Source organism: Colossoma macropomum, unplaced genomic scaffold (assembly GCF_904425465.1).
Source record: "Colossoma macropomum unplaced genomic scaffold, Colossoma_macropomum, whole genome shotgun sequence".
NCBI lineage: Eukaryota > Metazoa > Chordata > Actinopteri > Characiformes > Serrasalmidae > Colossoma > Colossoma macropomum.
The window spans coordinates 1,793,903-1,810,665 of NW_023496020.1; the positions used below are offsets into that span (position 1 = coordinate 1,793,903).

The window sequence follows — 16,763 nt, forward strand, 5'->3', positions numbered from 1 at the left end:
TGATAAACATGGTGATGGCATACATGCTAATAACATCAGTAAGAGCTTCCTACTTTGCTTTAGTCGCTCAGTTTAAGTGTAAATTCTGATGCGTATTGGTGATGTAAAAGTGTTCGGCGAATTTATCGTCATTTGAAAGAATTTGCGTAAATGTGTTTCTGTAAGACTGATGTTTTCGTAATCACTTTATGATTTGGGTGTATCATCCAACACCTGGTGCTAATCAGTACTTCATTATGTTAAATGATGCTGATGGAATCTAACAAATCCATGTGATGGTTGGAGGCATCCAGGAGAAATCTGGGTCTTTGTTCTTCAAACTAAGATATCAGTTCACTTTCTCAAAAAAAAGAAATTCTTGTTACTTTTTGCTGTATTTATGTTTATTTGCATTTATTCTAGTGATATATGTAAGTACACATACTTATTGCCAAGATAAGTAAACTACAATGTCATTTTCATTGCTTTTTTGTTCCAGGTGGCATTCTCCTCACGAATCCCTGTAGCGTTCCCCACAGGCGATGCTAATTCTCTGAGTAAGAACATCATGATGTATGCCTGCACCTTCGCTGAGCGGGACAGCGGGGGCTCTCTAGATCTGGACAGAAAGGAGCGTCAGATTCCTCAGAGCGCATCAGCCTCCGCTGGCCTCAGCTCTCTCGACCACTCCCTCGCTGCTGTGATCGGTCCTGCCGTCATGATGGTGTCCAAGCACGTAGATGGCTCTCTCAACCAATGGGCCGTCACTTTTGCCGAAAAGTCAGCTTTCTCCAATGTTCTTACAGTTTCTCACAAGTTCCGTTACTGTGGACACCGTTTCCATCTCAACGACCTGGCCTGCCACACGGTCCTGCCGCTTCTGCTGACATCATCACACCACAACGCCCTGCTGACTCCGCCCTCTGGCCCAGGTGGTGTTGACGGAGACCAAGAGGCTGGGCCCATGCGACCCGTCCGCCCAATGAGAGGCTTCCCACAGAAGCAGATGCGGAACGCGGCGACACGTACGTTCCACGACCCCAACGCGATCTACAGTGAGCTGATCCTGTGGCGTGTCGATCATATCGGGCCGCTGTCCTGCACTGGAGGCGTGTCCGAACTTGCACGCATCAACTCCCTCCACACATCGGCTTTCTCCAACGTGGCCTGGCTGCCCACACTCGTCCCCAGCTCTGTGCTCGGTAAGGGCTAGGAAGGAAAGGGCAGGTGGGGCAGGGGTGTAAAAATGTATTGATGCATTTTTATGCAAAGTAAGAGTTCAGCTGTGTCACTTTTGGAATGTTAGAACCAATTATAATTAATATTCAGTATAGTAGAGGAGAGCGAGGCACATCCTAACGCAGTGTAACGTGGATGTAGTGAAGTGGTAAAATGGATATTTAATGTATTTAAACAGGTTCAAACAGAATGTGCCTGTTATTGTACAGTAAGAGTAACTTTTTTCATCTGAAGTGTTTTGTTTGATTACTGAGTTGTCTCCATAAGTCTCAGAATTCACTACCATATAGTTTTAATCTCCCTCTTGGTGGCTTTAATATAAAAAAAGTAGAAAAATAATTTTACTCTAGTACTTTGAAAATTATGTTGCAAAAGCCAAAATGTTAGATTGCTCTTCTCTATGATTTTTTTTTAATTGGCAAATAAATCTTGTCTGGCTATTTTCCAATGTACAAATAAAAAAAAAATCTTAGTGTACTGCTTATATTCCATTACTGTGTAAATGGTTCCTACAGCATATTTAATGTATATATAAATAATGTATATGTAAATAATGAAATCACATTGAGTTATGGGGAATTTGAGCTTATGTACCGAAGTGTTGTGTAAAGTATCAAATTTCCTATTAAGAGTAAATATTATGTACTCACTACTGTGAAAGATCACAGTTGACTCCTCCATCAAGTGGCTAATTGGCGTTTTATTTCTGTTTATGACTGGTTTTGTGATTAATGTGTTGGTAATTAATGATTGTTACCAGAAATCCCAGTAATTCAGTATTGTCCTCTCTTTAAGGGACGTATTGCAACTCTGCGAGTGCCTGTTTTGTGGCATCGGATGGGAAGAACCTGCGCTTGTACCAGGCGGTGGTGGACGCCAGGAAACTGCTGGATGAACTGTCTGACCCAGAGACCTCAGTGAGTGTCCAGAACTCCAGCACAGTTTGGCTCCCTGATGCCTTTAACCCTGTCTGCCTGTACAATTATAATAACAGCTGTTTGGGGTCTGTAGGATTTACTGGGTTGATGAAGTTATTAACACCTTTTAAGAATGACTAAGCTAACGACTGTTCTCTTTGTGTGTTTAGAAATTGGTGGGCGAGGTGTTCAACATAGTCAGTCAGCAGTCCACTGCTCGGCCCGGCTGCATCATTGAGTTGGATATAATCACGAACCAGGTGAGATGTGTGAGAGTGTTGCATGTTTGTTGTTATTTATGAATGTGTCTGTATATAAACTGCAATCTATGTCTCAGTATTTAGTGTAATTGTGCAGAATGTGTAGCAGTGAGGTTACAGTTAGAGATGCACCGAAATGGGAATTTTGGGTCGACGCTAAAATCCGATATTTTTTTATGTACCTATCTGATGATACCGATACATAAACATTCACAAAATGTAGAAATTGGAACTAGATCTATCTGGATTAACATCACAGAGAAACAAAACATTTAAGTCTTTAGGATTACAATTGCAGTAAAATGAATAAAACAGATATTTTAGACCCAATGTAGCCTAAACATTCTGCTCTTCCAGAGTTCAATAAATATATAATCAAATATCAGTTTGAAATATCTGTCTGATATCTAATCTCTCTGATGCTGCTATTTCTTTTTTTTTTCTTTTCAAATCACAATATTATAGCCTACCTTATCAACAGTTCATTAATAGTTTAAACAGTATCAGCAGTTTTAACAAGTTTTAAGTGGGCAAGTTTAACCTAATAACAAAGCTTGTGAACTGCCTGTAGAGGAGTTAGACCAATCAGAAGCAACACCATGTGCTCACTAACTGGCAGTCTGATTACATTCAAGAAAAGTGGATATTCTGACTTTCTCTGCTGAAATTTCAAGCCTCGACATTAAAAAACATTGCAGTCACAATATTGGTCATACAAATCGCAACTCAATATTTTGCCCAAATTGTTCAGCCCTATTATATGTGTGTGTGTGTGTTTATGCTGTATTTCTAGCTGGTAGATTTAGATTGCAATATCAGAGTAACAGGATATTTTCTCTCTCCAGTGTGGCTCGACCACGCAGCTGCTGCACGTCTTCCAGGAGGATTTCATTTTAGGATACAAACCCCACGATGACATCGCAGACATAAACGCTGCTAACTTCCCTTCTGCTGAGGGTACTTCTCTTCTCTTCTCTTCTCTTCTCTTCTCTTCTCTTCTCTTCTGGTTTCTTCTCTACTCTTCTCTTCTGGTTTCTTCTATACTCTTCTGGTTTCTTCTCTACTCTTCTGTTCTGGTTTCTTCTATACTCTTCTGGTTTCTTCTCTTCTCTGTTCTTCTTTTCTCTGTTCTTCTTTTCTCTTTTGGTTTCTTCTCTTCTGATTTTCTTCTCTTTTCTTATTTTCTCTTCTGCTTTCTTTTCTTTTCTTATTTTCTCTTCCCTTCCCTTCCCTTCTGGTTTCTTCTCTTCTTTTTTCTTCTGATTTCTTCTCTTCTTTTTTCTTCTGATCTCTTCTCTTCTCTTCTCTTCTCTTCTCTTCTGGTCTCTTCTGGTCTCTGCTGGTTTCTCTTTTCTCTCATTTCTTCTCTTTCTCTCCACCCCCTCCTATTCTCTTCTTTTCTGTTCTTTTCTGTTGCGCTCTCCTAACTTTTTTTTCTCCTGACAGAGTATCGTCCTCCTCCATTCTCTGAGAAGTTCTTCTTGGTAGTGATTGAGAAGGATGAGAATAGGAACTCTGTTCTGCAGATGTGGCATCTGCACCTGAAGTCTGTCCAGGCATGTGTGGGTGAGTGGAACATGCTCAATCTCTTTTTAACGGTGCGTGGGTGCTACACACACCAAATCCTTTTATGTTAGTCACTGGAACATCTTTGACACGATGCCTGCTGTCAACCATGTCCTTATCAAACCAGTAGCGTGGATTACATTGTGAACAGAAAGGAGAACATGTTGTGGTTAGTCTCTTAGGTTCTTTAGATGAAAGACATCAGCATTTGTTCTGAGACAAGCATATCAAATCTATATATGTAGACACTGTTATATCGAAACCTTTTGTTCTGTTTTATTTTTTATTTTTTCACCATTTTGAAAACACCATGTGCAAACATTTCATGATGAAAGGACACATAGAAATGGTCTAGAATAACTTCAAATAGATTAATACATTGAACATTTATTCCGCTTTCCTTACCATGTCACAACACTGACAAAATATATATGAAAATTGGAGATTGTAGACCAGTGTATGGCATATTACAGTCTGTATGTGGTTTAAAAATGTACTCCAAACACAATTAGGCTCCACTGTGACTTGGCCAGAACAGAGATTAATACAAAGTTGGCTTTTTCTCCTCAAGTGAACTTGTTATTGTGGAGGTGCATGGTGGTTTTCTCCCAGCAGTAAATGATGTTGGAGCTGGAGCTGAATCTACAGCTTGGTGGGGCTCCAGAGCCGCCTTGGCTGCCTCTTACGTACAAGACATCCAGCTGAACAAAGGCATGAGTCAGCAGTGGAGAGGCTCTCTGTATGCTTCGTCTGATAACAGTGTGCCACCTGAACTGATAAAGATGGACCATGAAGTACCACTTAGAAGAGCATGAGTCATCTAAATATACTTTTTTCTTGTGGGGAAAAAGACAGCTCAGCATATGTTCATGTAATACAAGTGCATTTCTTTGAGAGCTGTAGCCCAGAAATATAGAAGCAGTAGCGTGACAACCTGAGGATGAGCTCAAAATGTAGTTCCAGATTGCAGTTGTTGCCTTGGTAGTTGTAGCATTGACTGCTTACATTCCCCTTGCATGATGAATATCTTTACACTAGAAGGGAAAAGCATTTCTAATTTGATGTATGTTAAAGAGATTTTAAGTAAGGACTGTTTTTGTTGGTTCATTCACTATGAAATACTCACAGTGTAAATGATGCTGGCATAATCAAAAAAGGTGTAAAAAAAAAAATTTGAAAAAAAGACACAACCAATTTAATTATTCTTTCTCTCTGAATATCTGAAGAGGAACCAGCCCACAAGCAGGTCTTCCAGAACCAGCTGACGGTTCCACACACGTTCAGTAACGCTGACTCATCTCCGGAAACGACTCCAGGTCACAGCCCACTTCCTCGCTCATCTTCCTCTGCTAATCTGCAATCTGCCAGCAAACTTATCCTCAGCTCCAAACTTGTCTACAGCCAGAGGCTAGAGCTCCCCCTGGGTGTGGAGGTCATCCGTGCAACACCCTCTGCAGGTATGGATAAAACTAAGATGCACAGGCTAGAGCCCATGTGTCAGTCCTATCCAGCCCACAAAAGTATTTTAGTTTTCTATTTATATTAACCTGTTTCACAGTGCACTGCACTACAGTCCCCAGCATGCACTGCAACATGATGTGTGCTCTGACTCTCCGACGCCAAAACAATATATGGTACAGCAGTTACACCTCAATTCTACACAATTGTACATAATTCCACACCAGTCATATCACCAAACACACTAACTGCATTTTAGCTGCAGTTTGGGCAATATAAACACTTTACATTAGCTCAGCAGCTCAGAAATTAAGCCCAAGTATTAATGAACTTGCAGCAAAGAAAGGATGCCAGGTGTCTAGTTCAAGCAAAAAGGTAGGTTTAAAATACAGAGCACCTGGGGACATTTAAATTTTGAATTTTTCAAGTATTCATGTAATATTTCTAGGTCTATTATAAGTGCCTATATTTTACTGCTGGAGCTTTTGCGTATTTTGAATAAACAGTGGTCAGTTGGGATTATAGCACAATAACACATTAATTAAAAAGAAATATTTTTTTTTTTCTCTGGCCCATGGATTTGTTGAGATTTTTTAATTTGGTCCCTTTAGTGGTTGAGTTTGACACCCCTGGGCTAGAGAGACAGAAAATATCAGTCAGAGACGTTTATGATGTTGTTTTTTGTGCAATTTGTTGACTAAAATCTAAAATAATTTAAAAAATTTATCATATAAGATGGTCTTAAGTATTTAAAAAATAAGTATTTCTCAAATTAGAAAAAGAAATGGTTACTTTTAACTCTTAAAAGGTCAGACTTTTGATTGACTACTGTGCTTTGTTCTGTTTGTTTGAGTGTTAAAAATTACAATCCGGGGAAATAATGCAAGAATATTTTTTCTCTGCAATGAAGTACACAAACAAAAACTTTCGTGTCAAATTTGGGTCATAATAAATGTTTTCTCTTCTGCTTACAAACACATTATGAATCTGCACTTTCCACACATGAGAAATAATTAAACAAAATCTAGGATTTTCGAAGCATGCATATCATGAAGGACCTAAATAATGTGAGGTCCTTTAAATAATATGATGTTTTCAGTTTTAGTGATTGGTTTCTGGTTTCTTCTTCTCCCAGGTCACCTCAGTTCCTCCTCAATCTACCCGGTGTGTCTGGCGCCGTACCTGCTTGTGACCACCTGTTCAGACGGCCGGGTTCGCTTCTGGAGATGCACTGTGGAGACAGACATGTCTGCACCAAACCCAGAAGAGTCACGCTCATACTGCTGGGAGCCATGGTGCCTGCTGAACGAGGAGGAAGACAACAACAGTGCCCTCAGCGTTCCCGGGCGACCTGTGGCCGTCAGCTGCTCTTACATCGGCCGCCTCGCTGTGGCATTCAAGCAGCTGATGCCTGGCAGTGAGGGTGGATCGTCTAAAGACTTTTCCATGCATGTGTCCATCTATGAGTGTGAGTCAACAGGCGGTTCTGAGTGGGTTCTAGAGCAGACGATCCACCTGGATGACTTTAGCAGACCTGTGAACACCCTAGATTCTAGGGTGAGTGTGGACAGCAACCTGGTGGTGTACAGCAAGTCTGACCTGTTTGTGACCAAAGACAGCCCTAATATAAAGCACTTTGTGCACCTGGACTGGCTGTCCAAAGAGGACGGCTCACACATTCTGACGGTGGGAGTGGGGTCTAACATACTCATGTATGGCCGCATCTCTGGAATTGTCACCGAGCAGACAGGAGGCAAGGATGGCATGGCTGTTATCACTCTGCCACTTGGGGGCAGCGTAAAGCAGGGTGTTCGTTCCAGATGGGTTCTCCTGCGTGCTGTAGATTTGGTTTCTTCAGTGGATGGGACACCATCTCTTCCAGTGTCGCTCTCCTGGGTGCGAGACGGTATCCTAGTGATTGGTATGGACTGTGAAATGCATGTTTATGCTCAGTGGCACCAGGATAAAAAACCAGGTGATTCTGAAGACAATGCCATCAGTTCTCCGGATGATGGCAGCCGCTCAACATCCGTTCCAGCTGAGAGCCGTGGGCGATCTAAGAGCGTATTTGAGAGTGGCACCGGCATAGACGATGTCTTCAAGGTTCCCGCGGTGATCCAGGATGGTGGCCTGTTCGAAGCGGCTCATTCGCTATCTCCCACGCTTCCACAGTACCATCCAACCCAGCTGCTAGAGCTGATGGACCTGGGCAAAGTCAGGCGGGCTAAGGCTATTTTATCACACCTGGTCAAATGCATCGCTGGGGAGGTTGCTGTGGTGAGAGATGTGGAAGCAGGTGAGGGCGGAGCCAGGAGACACCTGTCCAGGACCATCAGTGTAACCGGAAGCACCGCCAAGGACACTATTGTTGCTGGACGAGATGGTGGGCGAGATTATACTGAAATTAACTCAATCCCGCCCCTCCCTCTTTATGCTCTACTCTCTGCGGACCTGGACACCTCCTACAAGGCAGGGGAGGAGGTGGGAAAAGGGGTGAAAGGTCAGGAACGAGAGGTCCAGAAGTCTTCAGAAGATCAGTATGCTGACCTCTTCCAAGTTCAAGCGGTCACCACGGACGACTTTGTCAGCTTTGCCTCAGAGAAGCCGGAGAAGAAGACACGAGTGATCAATCTGTCCCAGTATGGGCCAACCTACTTTGGCCCCGAGCATGCTCAGGTGCTCTCCTCTCACCTGATGCACTCTAGCCTGCCCGGACTCACTCGACTCGAGCAGATGTTCCTGGTGGCGCTTGCTGATACCGTGGCAACCACCAGTGCTGAGGTGGGAGGAGCCACTGATAAACAGTACACAGGTGAGTTTATTCATATTCATATCTTTTCAGAATAAACAGCTAACCTAATGAAGCTGAAAATCAAATGCCTGATTTTTTTTTTTCTTGCTGCTTTTATCTTTAGACAAAACAATAAGAAGAATTGTGACTTTGCAGTGCCAATTCTTATGGAGTACTGTGCAGAATATGAATATGAGGAATATGTAATAAATGAACAGCCTGTTTGAAGAATTAAGCATTTTGTTGCTTTCTTGTTTATCTCTCACGCTCTCCTCCACTCTCTATTCTTTTCATTATTGCTTTCTTAGTACACAACTATCTTTGTCTCTCTGTTTGTGGCTGTCCCTACTTTTTACTCCAAAATAACATACTAATAATGCAGTCTATTCCCCTGTGTGAGTCGAGTACCTCCTTAAATGGCCTCAATTCCCTAATATCACCTTGGTTATCTAACTGCATTGTTTATCCTAGGCATGGTACAATTGACATTAGACTAATTAAACAAAGCAGGCCTTTATCATATTCTCCACTTCTACCTATAGTGCAACAGATCAGATCATATTTATTTAGTCTTGTAGACGAGGTAAACAACGGATGTGAGCAGAGCGTTCCAGACCCAGAGTTAGCTGACAACGAAGCACAGCAGGTTCAGGGACAGCGAGAGGTGTTTTCATTGATGTGGTGCAATTTTTCCAGTAACATAGGCGTGGTACATGTTTTTTCATACACTCAAACGACGGCTCAAAAGAAACTTTTCAAGCAGCTCTGAAACTCACCATCGCCGGAGACTACATTCATACACCTCTCCTATCAGTCTCCAACATCTCTCCTAAATCATTCATCTCCACCTCTCTTCCCTAGATCCCTGACCATCACCTCTGTACTTTTCACCATCTTCCATATACCTTCTACCATTTCCACTACAATCTTCACCACCAGCCCTACACCCTTCACTATGCCTCATACCCCACCTGTCTCCTCTACACTGTTTACCATCTCCCCTACACCTTTCTTCATCTCCCCTACACCGTTCTTCATCTGCCCTGCACCCTTTACTGTCTCCCCTGTTCACAATCTCCCTAAATCCTTCACCATCTCCCCTACACCCTTTACTGTCTCCCCTACACTGTTCACCATCTCCCCTACACCCTTTACTGTCTCCCCTACACTGTTCACAATCTCCCTACATCCTTCACCATCTCCCGTACACCCTTTACTGTCTCCCCTACACTGTTCACCATCTCCCCTACACCCTTTACTGTCTCCCCTACACTGTTCACTATCTCCCTACATCTTTCACCATCTCCCCTACACTGTTCACCATCTCCCCTACACCCTTTACTGTCTCCCCTATACTGTTCACCATCTCCTCTACACCCTTTACTGTCTCCCCTACACTGTTCACTATCTCCCTACATCCTTCACCATCTCCCCTACACCCTTTACTGTCTCCCCTATACTGTTCACCATCTCCCCTACACCCTTTACTGTCTCCCCTATACTGTTCACCATCTCCCCTACACCCTTTACTGTTTCCCCTACACTGTTCACAATCTCCCTACATCCTTCACCATCTCCCCTACACCCTTTACTGTCTCCCCTAAACTGTTCACAATCTCCCTACATTCTTCACCATCTCCCCTACACCCTTTACTGTCTTCCCTACATTCTTCACCATCTCCCCTACACCCTTTACTGTCTTCCCTACATTCTTCACCATCTCCCCTACACCCTTTATTGTCTCCCCTAAACTGGTCACTATCTCCCTACATCCTTCACCATCTCCCCTACACCCTTTACTGTTTCCCCTACACTGTTCACCATCTCCCCTACACCCTTTACTGTCTTCCCTACACTGTTCACCATCTCCCCTACACCCTTTACTGTTTCCCCTATACTGTTTACCATCTCCCCTACATCCTGTGCTGTCTCCCCTACAACATTCACCATCTCTCTGCATCCTTCACCATTTTCCCTACACCCATTTTGCTGTCTCCCTTGTACCCTTCATCATCTCCCTTATACCCTTTACCACATGCCCTAAAACCACCATCTCCTCTCACCCTTCATCATGTTCCCTGGTCCCTTCACCACCTCCCTTGTATTTTTCAAATTCTGCCCTAAATCTTTCACCACTTCCATTATTGCCTTTACAACCTTTTACTGGCTCCACTATACACTTCACCATCAGCCTGCTTATTCCCCTCATCAGCTCCTTATAGCTTCTATCCCACCATCCCTGAGCCCTGCAATCTTCACCATCTCCCTCTAAAAATTCCATTATCTTCTGCCACCTCCATCTCCTCCCCTACGCCCTTCCCCTATACCCACCACCTCTTCACCTATAACTTTATCTTTACCATCTCTTTTGAGTATAGTTCCCCTATACTCGTCACCACTGCTAATGAACCCCTAAGTATCACTCCTCAGTGCTGTTTCTCCTCAGTCTGTTTCTCTGTGTGCCTAGAAATGTGGTATTCGTTAAGTAAATTGCTTGATGTGAAGTGTAATAAGTGTTTAGTTAAAGAGCTTTATGAGTTTGGCTAGCTGAATGCTATTTGATTTTGTAGTAGAGATGGTTGGCCGTACTGGACAAAGCTTTTGTTTTTGAATGAGTCGTTTATTTGACTGAGGGCAATATAAGCTCATTACTCACTGCAAAGGCCAGTAAGGCCTGCTGGGGAAGAATCTCTTGACGGTGTGGTGAGCCGAGGGATGTTTACTTGGTGTCATGTGTCTTTTTGTGCGTGTGTGTGTGTGTGTGTGTGTGTGTGTGTGTGTGTTTTCTCCAGGTGGGGAGGCTTTAGATGAATGTGGCCTGCGCTACCTCTTGGCGATGCGGCTGCACACCTGTCTGCTCACCTCACTGCCCCCACTCTACCGGATCCAGCTACTGCACCAAGGTAACACATGCACTCTCTCACTGCTGGACTAAACCTCTCACTCCAGCCTTATATACTATATACTATATCCCAACACATCTTTTTATCCCTTTCAGTTGATAAAATTTAAGTTTCATGGATTTTTTAGCATCAGCATAAGTAAAGCACAGATAATCTCTATGTAAGAACCACATTCAGGAAAGAAATACCATTTTACCGAAATCAGATTATACTGCAGGCTGTATAGGCTGGTAATAACTGAGTACATGAACACTTCAAATTTGCTCTTGTTTGAGAGTTCAGCATTCTGAGAGTTCTCGTTAAATGCCTGTTTTAAGCTGAAGTTTTAAAGTTATTTAACACTAGTTTGCAGGGGAGGAAAGAGCTGCTGAAAATTTGTACTTAAGAGTACTTTTACTGCAGTGCTAATTTATTTGAGCACAAGTAAAAATATTATTGCAAGAATTAACTCCAGTAAGAGTCAATGAGTTTATTCAAAATCTACTTGAGTAATTACTTTTAGTTACCTTTTTGTGTATCGGCAATCATGGTCTTATTACAGAGTTGGCTTGCCGGTTCAGCGTGAAAGTAGGCATCGCTCTCCGATAAAACTAACCTTTTGGGTAGCGACAGGAACTATCAGATATGCTTACTGCGCTCCTATTGGCTGCGCACTTGGCTGAGGCTTGCCTGAAGTGCATCGCACAAAAGCTGAAAACATTAAGCATTAGCTAACTCATCAATTTCTGGCAATCGATGTAGCACTATTTATCTGAAACTCTAGGTGTCTGTTTAGCCATCAGAATTTTGTATAGTAAAAACTAATGTTGCTTATCAAAAGTTTTAGCATCTTAAATCAGTATGAAACCTTTTCATGTCGGTCTGGCCCTCTTTCCTGCATATGGCACGCTTTTTTCCTTTGTTAATTATCTGCGCCTGTGCTTGTGTGTGCTGTGCTCTCATAGGCGTCTCTACGTGTCACTTTGCATGGGCGTTCCACTCTGAGGCGGAGGAAGAGATGTTGAATATGATTCCGGCCATGCAGAGGGGCGACCCACAATGGTCGGAACTTCGCGCCGTCGGTGTGGGCTGGTGGATTCGCAACATCAACACACTTCGACGCATGGTGGAAAAGGTGAGACACATCCTGTAAAAGACCATACCTGGAACGTACCAGCAGCATATCTGAGTACTTCAAGTATCCCTGAACCTTAGCTGTCACACAACTGGACTATGTCTGTAGCACATCAGCATACCTGCTAGATTACTACTTGACAGTACAACAGTACCACAGTACCCCACTTTCTGACAAATTTTACTATAGCTACCCATACGTAGTTGTACTTATTTCATGTCTACAGATTCAATTTGTTGATTTCTGAGAACCAAATACATATTGTTCACAGTTTCAGCATGAGATGGCGTAGAAGACTTTTCTATACTTTTATATTGGCAAAAGAAGTTAGTCTTTTACTGAGCAGGTCATATATCCATATTGAACTTGTTCAGTACGATTTTTGCAAAACTCTTTTACTTTCAGTGCATTAACCTCTGCTGTTATGGCAACTAATAATTGCACTGATCAAAATGTCAACTATTATTCAGTTATTCGAATTGCTAATTGTACTGTTATGCCTTCTTCGTTTTCTTTTTTCTGCTGCCAGAATCACTGAAAGTTCCATCTGAGTGACTCTTCTTTTATGCTTTTATCTTTTAAGGTTCATATGACTGTGCGGGTCATATGAACCTTATAGATTTTCTTTTTAAACAATGTTTGAACTTTTTTCGTAATTGACATTGTTGATGAGTCATAAATTTAGCAAGGTAGCCTAATTTTTAGCCGAGTAATGGTAGCGGCATTTGACAACGGTGCGTCACATCAGTTGTCTTGTAAGATATATCTCTTTCTCTCTCTCCCACTCTCGCTCTCACTCTCTCACGCCCCCCCACCACCACCTTTTCTCTGTCTTTCTCTCTCTCCTTTGTCAGGTTGCCAAAGCGGCGTTCCAGAGGAATAACGATCCTCTGGATGCTGCGTTGTTTTATTTGGCCATGAAGAAGAAGGCTGTGCTCTGGGGCCTTTTCAGGTACTTGTCAGCTCATCGCTCAGGTCAAGAATGTGTTATTTATATGCCTTGGTCTTCATGATGTTGCGCCGTAGCTTTCAGAAAGTGTTTTATTGCTTTAAAATAAAATTCAGTTATGATTTCAGCTATGAAGAGGTTCACAGCACAGTTCAGGGCATCATGAAATGTTTCATCAGTTGAGTGTTCAATTTGAGTACTTTGGAGTAATTCAAGATTATTTTTAAAAAAACATTGAGCACACCGAAATTGTTTTCAGTAATGGAATTTGGACGATAAAAAAAAGTTTTTTTTCCTGAAAAAAATGCTTATTTAATATTAATACAATTGCATGTAATGTTTTTTTTTCTTCGAATTGATGCAAATTTTTTCACCCCTAGTTTTTCATACATTATGCTTTTTTAATTTTTTGATTGTAAGTCGATTTGTAAAAATATGAAAATGCTGAGTGATGTTAAAATTTAATAATATGTTACATTGATACGTGATGTCATTGATATATATTTTTTTAATATCAGGAAAAATGTTACAGCTTTGAGCTCTGAGTGTAAAGCAGCACCTCATTTGCTTGCTGAGTTTATTTATTTATTTATTTGCTTGTTTGTGCAGGTCTCAGCATGATGAGAAGATGACCCAGTTTTTCAGTCATAACTTCACTGAAGATCGCTGGAGGAAAGCAGCCCTGAAGAATGCGTTCTCTCTGCTGGGGAAACAGCGTTTTGAGCAATCTGCAGCGTTTTTCCTGCTCGCTGGATCTCTAAAAGATGCCATTGAGGTGTGCATACCTTAACCCGTTTTTGAGCAAATGTTTCCCTGTGGTTTTATGCACATAGATGCACCTGCAGTGGCCCATTTAAACTGTGGGTTATACAGTTTGATACAAACATATGGATCCATCTTTGCAGCCCCGACCAGCTGTGTTTGTGTATGTGCTGCATTAACTTTTATTATCTCTAAATCTAAATATAAATAGTGGGCAATATGGCCAAAAAAGTATATCACAGTATATGGTATAGCGTGCGTGCGTGCGTGCGTATGTTTTTTCAGATAAAACAGTTTGATGCTTCTTTACATCTATTTTTAGTTTAACACTGCCAGCCGATAAACTCCACTCACCACATCTGTCATTTAGTTTACCTTGGGCTGGATATTCAGCCACACTCAGTCAAAACATGCAGATAGAGTCAAAGCTGCAGCATGGAGAAACCGCACACGCACTCCGCTCAGGAGGAGTTAAGGTCAAGTATGCACCTGGAAGCACGTCAGCTGTCTGCTCTGGTCCTGCCTTATGAAGGATTTATGTTAGTTTGAAAAGAAAATAACTTTTTTGGCTTCGGTGGTAAAGTTTGTGAAGCTGAAATTTGGGTTGTATACAGTCTGTCAAGGCCAAACGTGATCTCTTAGTACATCAGGGGACAACAATGAATAATTTTAAGATAAATGTGGGATATTACTAGGGTGGGAACAAACTGAGTGTGAAATTTTGGTGATACTTTTTTTAGTGGTCTTTTTTAGATGGAACAAACACTCAATGGACTCTTGGTAACATGTCAAAAACCTATGAGAGTTAGGATTAGGTTTTGGGTTAAGGTTAGGGTTAGGATTAGGATTAGGGCCAGGGTGAGGGTTAGGTTTTGGGTAAGGTTGGGTAGGGTCAGGTTTTGCCTACGGCATAGTGGTGCCAAATAGGACGATATTTTCTTGATATCGTGAAAAATTACACCGCAGTATGCTTTTCTGTGTTCATGAACACTGACCTGCATGTTTAATTATGTATAGTTCATGAACAGTCTTGTTTAATTGGATTTAGTGCAGCAGAGTTGGTGAAACGTAAATAAAACATGAAATAAAAATCATTGTATTCATAGTTTTGGTAGTATTTTTGAAATGTAGCCCTTCTGATTCATATTTGTTTCAACTTATAAACCTCAGAAAAACAAAATATCCTGGTGCATATCATGTACCGCACACCCTTACCAAGATGTGTTTTCTCATTACGAGATCATATCTGGCCTCTCAAGATTGGACTGTATATTTCCTAATTTTACAGAAGTTGTAGTTTTAAATAACAAGTTCAACAACTAGTTCATCCCCCAACGTTCCCCTTATAGCCTGTATTTTGAATTATTGATTTTGTCCTGTTACTGGGAATCCTGCATGATAGGCATGAATTGGCAGGAGCTAACACTGTGGAAAACTGTGTAATTTGTAATTGTGTTATTCTGTGAAAAAAGAAGCTAAAGCAACAGTGTAAATGTTGCGTGTGTTGTATAAAATGTACATGTACCGTCAGTTTAAAGTCATTTTTTGTTTTCAGGTGTGTTTGGAGAAGATGGAGGATATTCAGCTGGCCATGATCGTTGCCCGTCTGTACGAGGCTGACTTCGAGAGCTCTTCCACCTGTCAGGGCATCCTGTATGAGAAGGTTCTGGGGTGCAAAAGAGATGGAACTGGGTTCTCCTGTACCAAACTGCACCCCGATCCGTTCCTCAGGAGCATTGCGTACTGGATCATGAAGGACTACACCAAAGCTCTGGACACACTGCTGGAGCAAACACCCAAAGAGGATGATGAGAACCCAGGTGAGAACCAGTCACAGCAACTCTCTTCTCTGTAATACCTTTAACTCCCAATCACTGTGCCAATCATGACTAAATACCTGAAAGTGAAAACTAGAGAAAAGTCTGTAGAGAAGATCAGATGTAGTTTTTTTTGCCTTGTGTAAATTTACTGCAAATTTGAGAGTCTTAAGCCTTCAGGGTTGTTGTTGTCTTTTTTTTGTCTAAACATTTGATTTACATCACATTAATATGTATTATTTATGTGTAATACTATAACTGTAGAAGTGGGAAATAATTAATGTCATGTCAGAAGAGACGTTTAAATACGTTATGCATCATTAGGGAGCTAGATGGGTTAATAAAGGTGGTATATAAATTTGAATATTTATTACATTTGTTGTAATTATTATTTATTTATGCATTGCAATGATAAATCAACCCTAACTCTTTTTTATTCAAAATTCATTAATGTCTCTCCTCTTACTCTGGTTTAGAAGTAATGGTGAAGTCATGTAACCCCATGGTCTTCAGCTTCTACAACTACCTTCGCACGCACCCTCTGATCATTCGAAGGCACTTTGCCGGTCCTGATGCCTCTTTGGCCACCGTGGGGCTGACGTCCGAGCGCAGCAGCGCTGACGAAATCAACCTGATCGAGCGCAAACTGTTTTTCACCACCGCTAATGCTCACTTTAAGGTGGGCTGCCCCGTTCTGGCCCTTGAGGTCCTGTCCAAAATTCCTAAAGTGACCAAAAAAGCCTCATCTCTCAGCAAAGGGTCGTCCCAGGCTAACGTTAGCACGTCCCAGCCGCAGGAAAACGGAGGCCGGGCAGTGGATCTGGACTGGGGTGCTCCGGTGCCGAGCCAAGCCTGGGGTGCTGAGACCTCTTCAGGTTTGTGGATGCAAGGTCTCTTATACAGTACTTTTATATGTTTTATGCCTGCTTTTAGGGGCCCATATAATGAAAAACAAATTTTCCTCACTTTTTAATGAGAGAGTTTTATGTAAGCATTGTTAAAGTTTCA

The 16,763-nt window shown here is 41.9% G+C and overlaps 1 protein-coding gene across 1 annotated transcript in view; it reads left to right on the top strand.

Moving 5' to 3' along the window:
• dmxl2 (Dmx-like 2) overlaps window positions 1-16,763 on the top strand; it is an 88,241-nt gene that overhangs the window by 34,809 nt on the left and 36,669 nt on the right. Inside the window, exons 12-24 of the mRNA XM_036564558.1 lie at window positions 479-1,181; window positions 2,014-2,135; window positions 2,306-2,395; window positions 3,241-3,352; window positions 3,842-3,961; window positions 5,188-5,418; window positions 6,555-8,231; window positions 11,003-11,113; window positions 12,058-12,227; window positions 13,082-13,179; window positions 13,786-13,951; window positions 15,494-15,758; window positions 16,232-16,630. Coding sequence (XP_036420451.1) covers window positions 479-1,181; window positions 2,014-2,135; window positions 2,306-2,395; window positions 3,241-3,352; window positions 3,842-3,961; window positions 5,188-5,418; window positions 6,555-8,231; window positions 11,003-11,113; window positions 12,058-12,227; window positions 13,082-13,179; window positions 13,786-13,951; window positions 15,494-15,758; window positions 16,232-16,630 — 4,264 coding nt within the window. The remainder of the gene's footprint in view (window positions 1-478; window positions 1,182-2,013; window positions 2,136-2,305; window positions 2,396-3,240; window positions 3,353-3,841; window positions 3,962-5,187; window positions 5,419-6,554; window positions 8,232-11,002; window positions 11,114-12,057; window positions 12,228-13,081; window positions 13,180-13,785; window positions 13,952-15,493; window positions 15,759-16,231; window positions 16,631-16,763) is intronic.